General features: G+C 47.9%; 2 protein-coding genes across 5 annotated transcripts in view; one reads left to right on the top strand and one right to left on the bottom strand.

Moving 5' to 3' along the window:
- cacna2d3a (calcium channel, voltage-dependent, alpha 2/delta subunit 3a) overlaps positions 1-15,000 on the bottom strand; it is a 172,896-nt gene that overhangs the window by 31,690 nt on the left and 126,206 nt on the right. The gene's annotated exons all lie outside the window — the stretch shown is intronic.
- Positions 433-9,619, top strand: LOC116220311 (leucine-rich repeat and transmembrane domain-containing protein 1). 2 transcript variants are annotated; one of them, XM_031566327.2, is made up of 3 exons: positions 433-1,352; positions 3,124-3,720; positions 7,873-9,619. In XM_031566327.2, exons 1-3 carry the CDS (start codon positions 1,346-1,348, stop codon positions 8,367-8,369), a joined length of 1,101 nt encoding a protein of 366 aa, XP_031422187.1. In that variant the 5' UTR covers positions 433-1,345; the 3' UTR covers positions 8,370-9,619. The 2 variants fall into 2 exon arrangements, with proteins under 2 accessions (XP_031422187.1, XP_031422186.1); XM_031566326.2 differs by lacking the exon at positions 433-1,352 and having other exon boundaries at positions 2,536-3,720.

The raw sequence follows: 15,000 nt of genomic DNA, 5'->3' as shown, positions 1-15,000 counted from the left end.
TCTGCCCGTTCTCTGCCTGCTCTTGAAATGTGATGTCACTGGAGCGAGGAAGCTAATAAGCAGCACTGTGCCAAGCGGAAATATCCAAATAGCTGTGCACGGAAATGTGTGTGTGTGTGTGTGTCTGTGTGTGTGTGTGTGTGTGTGTGTGTGTGTGTGTGTGTGTGTGTGTGTGTACGTATGTGTGTATGGTTGTGTGCACGCCTCAGTATGTGTAATCCCTAATTCGGTCCGATTGTGTGCATACATGTATGTGTGTGTGTGTGTGTGTGTGTGTGTGTGTGTGTGTGTGTGTGTGTGTGTGTGTGTGTGTGTGTGTGTGTGTGTGTGGGTGTGTGTGGGTGTGTGTGTGACTATGTATGCATTTGTATTGATAGGTTGGGGGGGGGGGCTGTTTAGACAGATTAATCCTGGGAAAATGGAAAAGCTCCAGCCTTTCCAGTGTGATTTAAGAGACACAGCTGTCTAGGGCATGCTGACACACTCTCATTCTCACTAGTACGACACATCAAAGAGAGACAGACAGACAGACAGACAGACAGAGAGAGAGAGAGAGAGACACACACACGGAGAGAGAGAGAGGAGAGAGAGCGAGAGAGAGAGAGAGAGAGAGAGAGAGAGAGAGAGAGAACCAGTGAAGCGTAGGCATAAAGGAAGATATGGAGGAAAACAGGACAGACAAACAGAGAGGGAGGGAGGGAGGGAGAGAGAGAGATAGAGGGTTGGAGAGAGAGAGAAATAGAGGGTTAGAGAGAGAGAGAGATGGAGGGTTAGAGAGGGAGAATAAGGGGGAGCCAAAGAGATAGACATGCAGCAGGGCTATGAAGAGATGATGATGAGAGATAGCATAAGTAAACGGAGGGTGTAAAAAGAGCAAGTGCGGGAGAGAGAGGAAGGAAAAAAGAGCACAGGAGAGTTGGTCTCAAAAGAGAGAGGGGGAGTGAGAGAGAGAGAGAGTGAGAGAGTGAAAGAGAGACAAACAGGGAAGCGCCTGAGTGAGAGATAGAGCAGGCAGAGTGGTACCACTCCACAGGAACTACTCCACAGCGCACTTGCTCTCGCTGGCTTGCGCTCTTTCTCTCTCTCTCTCACACACACACACACACACACACGCACGCACACGCACAGACACACGCTCACATAGCTCTCTCTGGACTGGCCGCAGAGATGGGGTCAGCCACTGAGACCAGCGATGAGGACCAGCATCCAACGGACATAACCGGGGTTTGACACTGAGCCACACACAAACTCTCAAACACAAACACACACTCACACACAGTGAGGGACTACTGTACTTCATCTCCAACAAAAATCTTACAAGAGGAAGAGGAGTGGTCTATCAGCCATGAGAGGTAAGACCCAAAGCTCATCTCTATCCCATAATAATCTTAGATTCTCATTTGAGCAGTGTCAAGCTACGGTCTGTTGTAACTTGGCAACATGAGCCTCTGACAGGCGCTGTAATTCTGTGCGATCAATATTAACTGGCTTCTGTGACAATGTTATTCTCAACGGAGCCCAAGCGTGAACAGGCTTAACATTGCAACGTGGGAACGTGTATGATCATATTATGTGTACTCACTGCTAAAACAGTGCTGATCTGTCTTCGTTGTTTTTTTTCTTCAAATGGATGCCTGAAATGGCACTTGCTTATGTTCCAGCTCTCCATTGCGTTGAATCCTGGCAGTACCGCGATTAAGACAGCTATGATTTGATCGAGATAACAATGTTTTGATGCTGTCACTCTGAGCATCATGCATGTGCTACTAAAAGGCAAGAGTAGCCACAGTGCGTTGGTTGAGAGGACAATTTCTGAAAGACCTCTTAGTCTCTGATTAAATATCTTACTCTGAAAACTCAAGAAATTATGTGTTTATTTATGTGAGCCTTGTCCAGTGCAATGGTTGTGTGTGTGATCTCAAGTGTGTGTGTGTGTTTGTGTATGAGTGAGAGAGCGACTGAGGATGTGTGTAAGGTTAAGTTGACCACAGACCTTCACCTGAGCTTAGTATCACTCAGTGTGGCATTAGTTACCTAACAACACTCCTCTGACAGATGGCACGGTCTGAATAAGAGAGGATGAGTTGAGTCAAACGCTGGTCAGTGGAGAGGAGTGGGGTAAGTTGAGCCGGGGTGAGGGGGGGGCGGAACTTCCTCTGCTCATTAAGTTGATATTCATGTGCTTGATTCATCCACACCACTGCCCAGGGTCCTCAGCCTCAGGCGCACTCCCAAATAAAAGGCTTCAAACACAGACACAGGGCATCAAGGCTCTCTCATGAGTCAGGACTGGAGTGCTCTGTTCAAAAAAGCACACAATAGGCACTGCCAGACCACTGCTTTGTTTGTTTTGGGATGAGTATATGTGTGTGTGTGTGTGTGTATTTCTGAGTATGAATGTGTGCATGTGTGTGTGTGTGTGTGTGTGTGAATGTGTATGTGTATGTGTGTGCGTGTCTGTGATGGCCTTTGTGCATCTGTCTAAAGGGTCAGGGCCAGAGTGCTTTTCTGAACCAAGCAGACTGTGTGTGTGTGTGTGTGTGTGTGTGTGTGTGTGTGTGTGTGTGTGTGTGTGTGTGTGTGTGTGTGTGTGTTTGTGCCTGTTTGAGTATGTCCCGAGGTTAGTGCCAGAGTAGTTTGGCGCTGTTTGCGCAGTATGTCCAGAGTCTCTGGTGGCAGCGGTCGACTCATGCCTACTATAAATACAGCACCGGTCTAAGAAAGGAGACATTTTAAAGAGCCAGCAACAGAGCCTGACCTTGACATAAACAGAGGAAGTCCTAAGAAGCGCGCCACACACCCCTGAAACAGGAAGAGGGCCTTGAAACTCAGAGCAGGGTTGTCAATAATGATGGATGATTCACATTGGCAGAGCGATCGCAGGATGGACGAGTCGTAAAGGGCATATCTCTGGCGTTGGAACAGTTGCATGTTTCCATTGCTGTCCACTGGCACAGCAGATGCAGAGACAAATAGGGCTTCCTCAGTGGTGTCCAGTTGCATGCTGGGATTTATGTGGGGTCATAGAGAGCTGTTCCCAGTGTGTAGTTCTTCCTGATGTCTCAACACTGAAAAGTGGGTAATCAATACAAAAAATGTTTTGCTTCCTGTTTGTCTTCACAGGGGGTGTGTTCAAAGCATTTGTCGCGCTCCTATTGGTCCATGTGACATCGCCCTGCCCGAAGGAGTGCTCGTGCGACGTCGAGGCCAAGTCGGTGGACTGCCGTGGCCGGGGCCTCTACGACATCCCGCGTCACCTTCAGTCCGACACGCTGGAGCTGCTCCTGCAGGACAACCGCATCCGCGGCCTGGGCTCCATGGCATTCCGCGACACTCCGCAGCTGCGCGTGCTGGACCTGACCAACAACTCCATTACGTCGGTGTCGCCCAGCGCACTCCTGGGCCTGCGGGTGCTACAGAGCCTCAGCCTGGGCCACAACGCCATCCGCGAGCTGGACCGCCGGCTCCTGGGCTCGGTGCGCAACCTCACGCTGCTGGACCTGTCGCACAACGTCATCGCCGGGCTGCCCGGCGCGATGGCCGACAGCATGCGGCAGCTGCGGCACCTCTTTCTGCGCCACAACCGGCTGCAGAAGCTGGACCGCGGCCACCTGGAGGCGCTGGAGAGCCTGGAGGAGCTGCAGCTGCGGGGGAACCCCTGGCGCTGTGACTGCCACATGATCGCCCTCAAACTCTGGCTGGAGACCTTCCGCTTCAAGGGTAGGTGGCCCAGCAGGGGGTTCAGTGGGGGATTATGGGAAAAGGAGGCACTATTTGGACGGCATGGAGAATTCTGGCTATGTTGATATGGAGGTTAAGAAGTATACTTAAGTTAACACATTGAAGTGAAAGTACACTGTAAGTACACTGAGCTAACCTGTAATTACACTGAGTACTACACTACGTTAACACATACTCATAGGAGAGGATTCCTGTGCACAGGCTCACAAAGTTCCACTAAGTGTGTGGTACCAGTACTGATTCAAAGTTTAGCAATGTGTAGTGCCAAGTAAAAAACTTGTTCCGATTAGTTGGGAAGTTTGGAACTGTTTTGTGCAAGGTCAAAATGTGCTCCAATTAGCCTCTCTCAGTGGCTGTCTCACTGGGAGCAGCAGAAGAAAAGAGCCCATCAGTAAGTCCAGCAGTGCTGAAGTTGTGAGCGTGCGCTCTGGCTCTGGCTCTGGTGAATCTGGCTGGATGTGAGCAGGCTCCGGCTGTAGGTGGTTATCGATCGCTTTGTCATGTGTGGGATTGTGGGCGCAACTTTGACCAGTGCCCTCAAGACAGAACGAGCGAAACGGCACAAAAGGACAACATGAATATATTCATCGCTTTGCAAAACTTCTCATTCTATTTAAAGACTGGTGACGCCACTCACAAAGACACCAGAGCTAAGAAGTAACTTGCTGCCAAACCCGGAGAGAGTGAGAGAGAGAGAGAGAGTGAGAGAGAGAGAACGAGAGAACGAGAGAGAAAGAGAGAAAGAAAGAGAGAGAGAGTCCTCTACAGAAATGCCACTGCAGAATGTGAGTCAGACTACAGGTTTTGTTACTGACAGCGCTGAGGGCTGTGCAGACCCTAGAGGGACCCAGGGATCCTCCTCTTCAGGGCCGGGAAACGGAGCTGCAGCAAAGACACGCGTGACGATACTGAGTGGGTTTGGATTACACAGGGCTCCGGGTCGGTGCTGCTGCTGCTGCCGCTCTCTTTTTAAATAGACCCACTTCAAAGGCACAGCAGGAGATAGGAGGCGAGTGGGAATACTCTGACTGCGTTGAAAGCTATGCACAAACCAGAACTGATACTCAAGCACGTTATTACCGATGTGACTGTTATGGTTGGCAGTGTTTTTGTTGTCCTTTACTCGCACACTGAAGCTTCAGAGGTGGCGTTCCTCTTCGGCAACCGCCGTTAGGGTTCGGTGCTTTAGTAGGGCACGGTCACTGTCATCTGATGGACATCACTGCAATGTCAACAATAATCCCTCATCAAAGGGTGCCAACATCAGTGGCAGAAAAGGTCAAAAGGTATAAACCAGTGGGGGGGGGCAACAGAACATATGCCTGTTGTCAACTACTGTGTCTGTGTGTGTAAACACACAACTGTTAAAGTCAGCTCGTCTTTTTGAGGATGAGGGGAGCCATTAATCCAGTCCCCCTTCTGAGTTCAGCGTGAGGAAAATCCATAAATTAGAGCGCAATTTGATCTGAAGTGTAATTTGATACAATCATGATGAGCAATAAATCATGGATGCCGTCAAGCTGGAACGCAGCCCTCACACTGGACTAAGTTGCTGTTAAATGTCTCTCCAGCCCTGAAGTGAGAGCACTGTCCTCCATTTGCAAACGGATTGGTCCTAAGTAACCAGCCTCTTTACTTAGTGCTGCTCATCAGGCATCCTGGTCTATGTTGTTTTTACTTAGCATTAGCGCTTTCCTTGATATTGCTTCTAAGTAGCTCTGAAACAATGACCTGGTTTTTGATGGCACTGCTACAGCTCACCTCTGAGAGAAATGAGAGCCAAGATGGCGGGTGGGTGAGTGCGAGCGGAGCGTGCTGTGATGGGCTGGATGTGGGGGGCGCTGAGGTGTGAATGTCATCAGTCACGGCCACTCTGGAGGAGAGAACCCATTGTGGCTCAAAGTAAAAGTCCACAGCAACTCCTCATTATGGGAAAGGCACAGATATAAACATAGAAAAGGGAGGGTGGGGGGGAAAGCAGAGAGGGAATAAGGCGAGAGAAAGAGAATGAGAGAGAGAGAGAAAGAGAGGAAGAAAAAGGACATCCTATTAGGCAGTGTAATGCAATTTGAAAATGCAGTGACTTTGGTCCCAGCCCCCACAGCAAGAGTGGCAATCTGGATTAAACCAGCTAAACATTTTGTCCAATTAGCTGAGGAAGGGGGAGAGAGAAAGAGAGAAGAGAGAGAGAGGAAGAGAAAGAGGGTAGAGTGGAGTGGGGCAGGGGGCTGTAGCATTATTAATATTATTTTTATCAGTTGAGTAATAGGAAAGCTATGTTGCAGCTGTTCCCTCTAGTCAAACACACACACACACACACACACACACACACACACACACACACACACACACACACACACACTACACAAGCCCTGCAGTCAAATTCAACAACATACCATGACCCCCATCATCATATGCAGATTAATTGAATCCACAACAGGAATCTTACATCAGAGCTTCTTAAGCAGATATGATGGGTAAGAGCTCACACATAACCACATCTAGACCAAGAGAGACAGACCAAAACCAGCCCGCTACATGTGCTCAGCAGCCTCATCTCCAAACCAACCATCTCCATTCGTCTTCACGAACGTATAAATAGACCCATTAGACAGGCACCAGGGCGAACATCCCATGGCTATATTAAATCATTACCAGCAAACAGACCGTGAAGCATTCGGGGGCTGAGAAATTGACAAAAATGAAATTCATGAATTCAACAAATTAGCTGTGTAGGCTGCTGTGCATATGTGTGTGTGTGTGTGTGTGTGTGTGTGTGTGTGTGTGTGTGTGTGTGTGTGTGTGCGTGTGTGTGTGTGTGCGTGTGTATGTCAGAGAGAGTACTAATCTCTCCCCCATGTCTGAATCACATTGGGGTTGTTTCTCTTCACTTGACAGCACTTGAGTCTTCCCAGCAGCACCCTGCTCCGAGCGGAGAACACCGCTGCTCCTGCCCCACCATGCCACTGACCTCAATTCACAGCCGAGGGGCCCAAGGCCTCATTCTCACTCGCACTCACACTCTCAGGCTCATTCTCATTCAGAACAGCGCGCAGTTTGAAATTCAAATGACACATATTAGAATACATTCGGGGCGATGAGGCACATGTGCTCCGAGCACACGGGGAAACAGACGGGTAGGAGAAAGGACAATGGAGGAGGTCGGCGAACGACAGAATGACAGAGTTAAAGGGAGGAAGTAGGTAGGTGAGAAAGAGAAAAAAAGGAAAGAGGGAAAAATGAAAGAAAGAATGAAAGTTCTGTCACTTATTTTCCCAGCCTCCTCACAATAAAACTTGCCTTGCAGAGCACGCTTTCCTTGCCTGACCTGTAGATGTTAACGTCTCGTTAGCTCTCCTCAGGTAATTGACATTTATTAGCATCGGGGATGAGATCAGCGAGGCGCTAAACAGCAGCTGCGTGCGTCTCCTGCTCAGCTCGGGCCTAATTACGGGCGAGGAGACTGCACAACGGCGAACGCACGGTTGGAGCCTCCCACCACCGAGAACAGAACGTGCCGGAGCAGCTGGTGTGGTCTGCGTGTGGTCCGGGGGGAAAGAGAGAGAGAGGCTACCTGTCAGGTTACTTCCTCTGACTGCGCGGGCATTACTACCCAGCAGGGCAGGGCTGGGGACCGACAGCGACTACGATACAGACGATACAGCGTGTGGCCATCAGTGTGTTCATCCCTATTCATGATGCTCAGGTGTGGGGGCACTGCTGTGTTTACCACAGAGTCTGTGACAGAGCAGAAATCCTCTCCAAACAAAAGCCGTCAGGCGATGCACCTGCCGTAAGACGACCATACGGACTGAGACTCTGCACTGGCTGATTGGGAACATATTCTCGCTGAATATGCTTGATCATCCTCCTGTTTACAAATTGTTTACATAAATTGTTTACATATATAGACAAAAATGTACATCGTTAAATTTGCCGACATTTAACAAGAACAGTAAAGGCAAGCAGTGGGTGAGGAAATGTTTTTGAAACTAATTTCTTGAAACATCTGCAAAGTGATAAAGTGACCATTTGTTTATTTGTGATCATTTCTGAGATACTATTATTATTATGATGATGAAGTTTTGATATCCTGCTTTTGATCTCTCCCTCCCTGGACCGCTACCCCAGGTGGTGTGGTGGACGAGGTCACCTGCACCCAGCCCGACCCCATGAAAGACAAGGACCTACAGCGGGTCCCCTACGAGCTCTTCCACTCCTGCATGGCCACCAGCTACCACTACCTGTTCTCCAACCTCCGCCACCTGGAGTCCGAGCACCGACACCGGGTGGACCTCCTGCACCTGCCCGAGCTCGCGGGCGGCGGAGCCGAAGCTGGCCAGCTGCCGGAGTGCGAGCCCAAGCAGCGCCCGCGGCCGGTCAACCTGAGGCACGCCATCGCCACGGTGGTGGTCACGGGCGTGGTGTGCAGCATCGTGCTCCTGATGATGGTGGCGGCGGCCATCTACGGCTGCGCCTACGCGGCCATCATGGCGCGCTACCAGCGCGACCTGAAGAAGGCCGAGCAGAGGGCGGCGGCGGCAGTGTCCCTGCCGGAGAAGGACAAGGACAAGGAGGCGAAGGGCACGGCCGATGAGAAGGAGCCGCTGGAGAACACCATAGCGTGAGGGAGAAGGAGCACGCGCTCTTGAGGATGCAAACGGAACTCAGAGCCACGCGGATGGGACTGGAGTCCGGTGTGCGCCGGAGGATGCAAAGATCCTAACACAGACGGGATAGCTGACGCCAACACACACACCGATGCAAACACACTCAGTCACACACATGCACATACTCAAGCACACACACACACACACACACACACACACACACACACACACACACATACAAACATAGTCACCAAAGGATATGCTAAAACATGACCAAAGCAACATACACACAGACAACATATGCACATGTACATTTCAAAATCTACCCCCTTTTCCAATGGATACCTACAAAAACACAAATAGACTCTCTTTATATGAACAAAACAATGAAACTCTGAAAACTCCAGACAGGAACACACAAACCACACACTCACCACACACCACACACACACACACACACACACACACACACACACACACACACACACACACACACACATCATCCTCATCATCATCATCATCATCAAGGCACTCACCCATCCCTGCAGTTCTTTAGACTGCAGAGAGAACTGAAGTTGGTGCTGAGCTTGTTTATCTGGCAACTAAGGAGCCAAACCAAATCTTTCAAAGAACCGAACATGACAGACACTCTCCCCTTTGCTCCTCGTCTTCGCCCCCTTTAACACGTCCAGGATGTTTGGACCCCGCACAGGACTGGCACTGGAAGATGTGAAACGGATTCGACTTCTGCCGTGTGCGGTGTTGGCCAAAGATACGTAGAAAACATATCAGTGACTCTTTCATGACGACGGGCCGACGATGGTGAGCCCGTTGAGTTCTAAAGCACAAATGGCATTATGTACTGTATCTGCTATAGTAGTGGTCAGATCTTTGATTCTTTTTATTTTTGTTTTGCTGGTTGTTTGAGTGTCAACATTTGTTAGTCAGGTGGGACATTTTTATTCTTTGTGTGTGTAAAATGGGCCTATCAGGGTGTGACTTGGAAAGTAGGCAGCTGCTAATCGTGCATATCCTGTATTCCTGTGCGTCATAAGCAGGGGTGTGTATATTTTAGGTTTCTATAAGGTATGTGTCTATCGTGGAGAGTGTAAGCCTCTGTGGTGAATGATGGATGCTCAAAGTGTATGTGCGAGCGTGGGCATTCCTTTCTGTTTGCATTAGTGAGGATGGGTGTGTGTTTGTAGTTGTCCGCATCTCTATATACGGATGTGTGTGAATGTGTGTGTGTGTGTGTGTGTGTGTGTGTGAGTGTGTGTGTGTGTAGGTGTGTGTGTGTGTGTGTGTGTGTGTGTGTGTGTGTGTGTGTGTGTGTGTATTGTGTACAAAAGAGTATTTCATTTTTGTTTGTTTCTGTGGTGTGACTGAGTACTGCTACCGTTTTAGCAATAGCATCTCTAGTCTATTACCTTCCAGAAAAGACAAAAACTGTCTCATTAAGCAATACAGGGAACTGGGAATTAAATGGGATGAAGTCAATGGGGAATCTTATTTGGAGATTTTTTAGTGGGGCATTTTGACATGTTTTGGTTTGTTGTGGAGAGTGGAGAGTGAACAGGACCTGGCCACAAATGTGGAGTGGTAGACATTTGATTCTTCCATCAGGATGTGTGCCAAGCTTTTCCTCTACTAAGTGCTAATGCTTTGAAACCAGCCAAACATTGATAGCTCACAAAGCTGTGAAATTGGGCATGATGCTAAATAGGATCAAAAGGGGAAAATAAATCAAAACACACACACTCACACACACACACACACACACACACACACACACACACACACACACACACACACACAAACACAAACCCCCCCCCCACACACACACACACGCACACACACACTCATGCAAAGAGTGACATGGTGTGAAGGACACAGGGTTAGTTCTATCGTGATGGACAGTAGCTTTATCCAACTTACATAACAAGAGGAAACGAAAAGCCCAGCAACGGATTAGAGAGGAAGAAAAATGAACAGAACATAGGAGAATAGAAGAGAAGAGAGAAGAGGACAGGAGAGGAGAGAAGAGGGAATAGGAGGAGAGCAGAGGAAAGGAGAGAAGAGGGAGGACGCTTTTTATGTTCATGTGCTGAGGCTGTTTCTGACCCTTACACCACACACACACACACACACACACACACGGATCTGCCTGTTATATTTTTATCACAAACACACATCAGGGACTTACCCCTCAGGGGATCACACAACCCTTTTTTTCATGGCGTATACACACAGGCAGACACACACACACACACACACACATACACACTCACAGACACATAGATATTCACACACACACACACACACACACACACACACACACACACACACACACACACACACACACACACAGTGTTGCCTACCCTCTGACACATCCTCGCATCAGAAACACTGTTTTCAGTCACACGCTGGACAATGTGAGGTCCAAAACAGCCTGGAACCACACCAAAGATCTGTGCTCACACCACAGATGGGCTGTCTGTCCATCCATCCGCTGCTCATCCATACACACACACACACACACACACACACACACACACACACACACACACACAACGTACGTTCCCATTGCCCAGGGTGTGTGATGTCACAGAGCTGTCTGGTTAGGTTAGCACTGAGAAGCACACACATGTATCTCAGGCACGGTTGAGCAGGGAGAGAGGCACTGCATCCTGACCAGCCTATGCAAAAAGCCCCTGCACCATTACATGCTCAGCGCAACCGCCATAGGCAAACAACCACCATTACACCACATACAGAAACAAAATGGCTGATCAGGGAAAATGACTGTGTTGCCCACATGATGAGTGCGATGCAAAGTATTTGTGTTTGTGACTTCAGGAATGGGAGAAATTATGAACATAGCATGAAAGGATGGACAATTGTGTCTCTATGCAAAGCTGTGTTGGCGATACTATAAATACTCCACACGCTCAGTTGCGGTGGTCTCCCTCCCCTTATGTAAGGTAGTCAGGGTAATATTCTTGTGCAGACAGCTACAGGCCACTGTGTAGGTGTCTGCTACGTCTGCTGGACTGAGAAAAACAAGTGTGAGAGGTAGTTCTACTCTTAGTAACAACACGGTTGTTCATGTTCTGTTTGTTGATGTACCGTCCGATGTCCTTTTGAAGAACTGAGAATAAATTCATGGAGGAGAGCTTTGCTGTGATTTGAGTGTAGAGATTTTTGTTCAGGCAGTGTTTTCTTTGGTACCACTCATGGCTGTCTTAATATAGGCTGTGTGCATTATCTTGTTTATCTTATGTATCCATTTCTAACATTGCACCGTGAAGATATGAGATATGCACCGTATCCATCACTTCACGGTGTTTGTGGGTGTGGTGTGTGTGTGCGCGTGCGTGTATGTGTGTGTGCGTGTTTGTAGGCATCTCTACAGGTGTGTGTGTCAGCACTATCCAGACCTTACAAATTGCCTTAAGACTGTGTGCGTGCATGTGTGTGTGTTCTGCTTCAGTGGATAACATCATCCTAAGGCTCCTGGACTTTCTCATGTGAGATATCTATTTCTGGTCCATTCACCTGTTACTACTCCTTCACAGAGAGACAGACAGAAAGACACAGAGACAGAGACAAAGACAGACAAAGACACAAACACACAAATACATATTCATACACATACACACACACACATACACACATACAGACACACACACACACACTAACACACAAACAAAAACACACACACACATACACACACACACACACACACACACACACACACACACATACACATACACACACCAAGTCTGAATGAAATGGGGACTATAGATACAAATAGTCAGAATGTACAGTAAATGTCCATGTCCATGATAACTGACATCTTTAGTCTCCATCATTCTCACTCTGCCTCCCTTAGGTCTAAATTACTTTACTTTACTTTACTCTTTACTTAACTCAGGGAATCCTTCGCCAACGTCCTCTGTCTCCCTTTGCCATCCACCCCCACACATAAAGACACACACACACTTATATACACAGGAGCGCACACACACACACATCAACACACACACACACACACACACACACACAGACAGACAGACAGACAGACAGACAGACAGACAGACAGACAGACAGACAGACAGACAGACAGACAGACAGACAGACAGACAGACAGACAGACAGACAGACAGACAGACAGACAGACAGACAGACAGACAGACAGACAGACAGACAGACAGACAGACAGACAGACAGACAGACAGACAGACAGACAGACAGACACAGACACACACACACACACACACACACACACACACACACACACACACACACACACACACACACAGGGACAAACGCTGATGCAGTGGTAATAATGAGCACTATAATAACAAGCTTTGCAATTGGAGCACAGCTGTCAGCTCTGCTTTAAGGCTTCAGAATGCACGCAATCTCTCTCTCTCTCTTGTCCCTGGCTCTTACACACTCTCACACACAAACACACATCCATAAAACCGTTAAACACACACACACCAAACAAACAAATGTACACACACAAACACACACACACTCTTTAGACAAGTCAGCTGTAGGCATTTGCAGCCTGGGTTACCTCAAGGACCTAAATAACCTTCCAGGGTGTTCAAAAACAACTGAGTGATTCCACCATGTGGTGAAGCGTGCCTAGGGAAGGCAAGAATGAAAATAACCAGCAGTGCACCAAGGCACACTCTCTGTTTTGTCCTTTTTTCAGCATCTCACTTCAATGTTATTATACTGAGCACAGAGAGAGAGAGCGAAAGAGAGAGAGAGAGAGAGCGAGGGAGGGAGGGAGGGAGAGAAAGACAAAAAGAAATGTGGGATGAACCAGAAGCTGGTGTGTGTGAGTGAGTATGTGTTTGTCCCCTTATTTTTCCCCCCCAGGGCACATATTTGGACACAGGAATCTGCCAAGTAAAATGAGATGCTGATCATCTTGAAAACAGGGAGCGAGTTGGATCCACACGCAGCAGAACACACACAAATAAACTACCCCCCCCCCCCCACACACACACACACACACACACACACACACACACACACACACACACACACACACACAAACACACAATGTAATCGGGACTGTCCTTACACACCCAACACAAATTCCATCAAATACGTTCCACACACTCACACATGCTATGCAAGCCATTTTCATCCTGTTCCGCATATTATGCAAACATGCAACATCCATCTTATCAGAGCCGTCGCTGACACCTCTTCACCCTGGCCACACACATCATTCAAACAAAGGCCAAACAAGCAGGCAGTGTCTCCTTCATCAGCATCAGTCCCAGAATGTGCAGGGGGAACTCTGGCGGGCCGTGTTCCTCTTCTCCATCTGCCTGTCTACTAGGGCTGTCAAAATTGCTTAAAAATGACGTTCGAATATTCGCTTTAAAAAAACACATATATTCGAACATATTCAAATTTCTGGTTGCGCATTAGGCACGTCAATAACAGGACAAATTAATACAACGAGACATAACTACTTGTATAGGTAATTTATTTAAGTTTAAACATATTTAACAACATATTACCTACACAAAAATAAGTAAATTAACTAATGGCCAAGACCGCAGAGCTTGCACACACTCGCTCACACGCACTCTTTCTTTCTCCCTCTCTCTGCCTCTCCCGCACCGTCGCGCTCTCTGCGCATAGCGGTTTAAATGAACGACAACAAGGGATACGGTACCTCGGTTCCAGTGCTTCACAGAACTCCCTGAAGCCTATCCCATCCACCACACTGATCGGCCTCATGTCCTTGCATATGAACGAAATCAATTTTTGCGTGCAGGCCTCCTGTCGTGCCGCACGCAACGAACTTGTGACGGACGGCGCAAAATATGTATCCAGACGTGGCTGTTTCGCTGAAGTTCCACATATTATGCCATATTCACTTGGATGCACATTTTGGAGATGTAGCCTCAAGTTGCTAGTTGTTGAATGGTAAGCTAACGCTAGCTTACACACTACTTTATCTGTAGGTTCAACAAGTTTACAATCAACTGCCCAAAATCCGAAATATTTCCAGACATCACTCTTTAGATTTTTGGGGGTTACAATCACTTTCTCTGCTGCGGTCAAGCAGGGTTCTGCACTTTCTGCCATCTTCCACCAAGTCAACTGTCAGCAGTGAGGCAACTTGTTGAGCCTACAGCTAAAGTAGTGTGTAAGCTAGAGTTAGGTTACCATTCAACAACTAGCAACTTGAGGCTACATCTCCAAAATGTGGAGATGTAGCCTCAAGTTGCTAGTTGTTGAATGGTAAGCTAACTCTAGCTTACATAGCTTATACACTACTTTAGCTGTAGGCTCAACAAGTTTACCATCAACTGACCAAAATCCGAAATATTTCCAGACATCACTCTTTAGATGTTTGGGGTTTACAATCACTTTCTCTGCTGCGGTCAAGCTGGATTCTGCACTTTCTGCATCTCGCAAGTCAATTGTCAGCAGTGACTCTGTGCCAGACAGTGCGACTCCTGTGACCTGTCCCTGATCTCAGGCGCGCGCCCACCTGCAAAGCAGACAGTGCTGCCGCTGTTTTTTTTTTTTTTTTTTTTACATTCGAATATTAATTTTCACATTCGAAATTCTATTTTTAACAACTATTCGAATGTATATTCGAATT

The sequence above is a fragment of the Clupea harengus genome, chromosome 4, assembly GCF_900700415.2.
Source record: "Clupea harengus chromosome 4, Ch_v2.0.2, whole genome shotgun sequence".
Taxonomy (NCBI): domain Eukaryota; kingdom Metazoa; phylum Chordata; class Actinopteri; order Clupeiformes; family Clupeidae; genus Clupea; species Clupea harengus.
This window is presented reverse-complemented; position numbering and strand designations above follow the sequence as displayed.

What these genes read in the sequence shown, in the direction of transcription:
- LOC116220311 (XM_031566326.2), top strand. Translation starts at nt 3,096, where the DNA reads ATGTTTTGCTTCCTGTTTGTCTTCACAGGGGGTGTGTTCAAAGCATTT. An exon ending in GGAGACCTTCCGCTTCAAGG is followed by an intron (nt 3,721 to 7,872) that starts GTAGGTGGCCCA and finishes CCGCTACCCCAG; the next exon opens with GTGGTGTGGTGGACGAGGTC.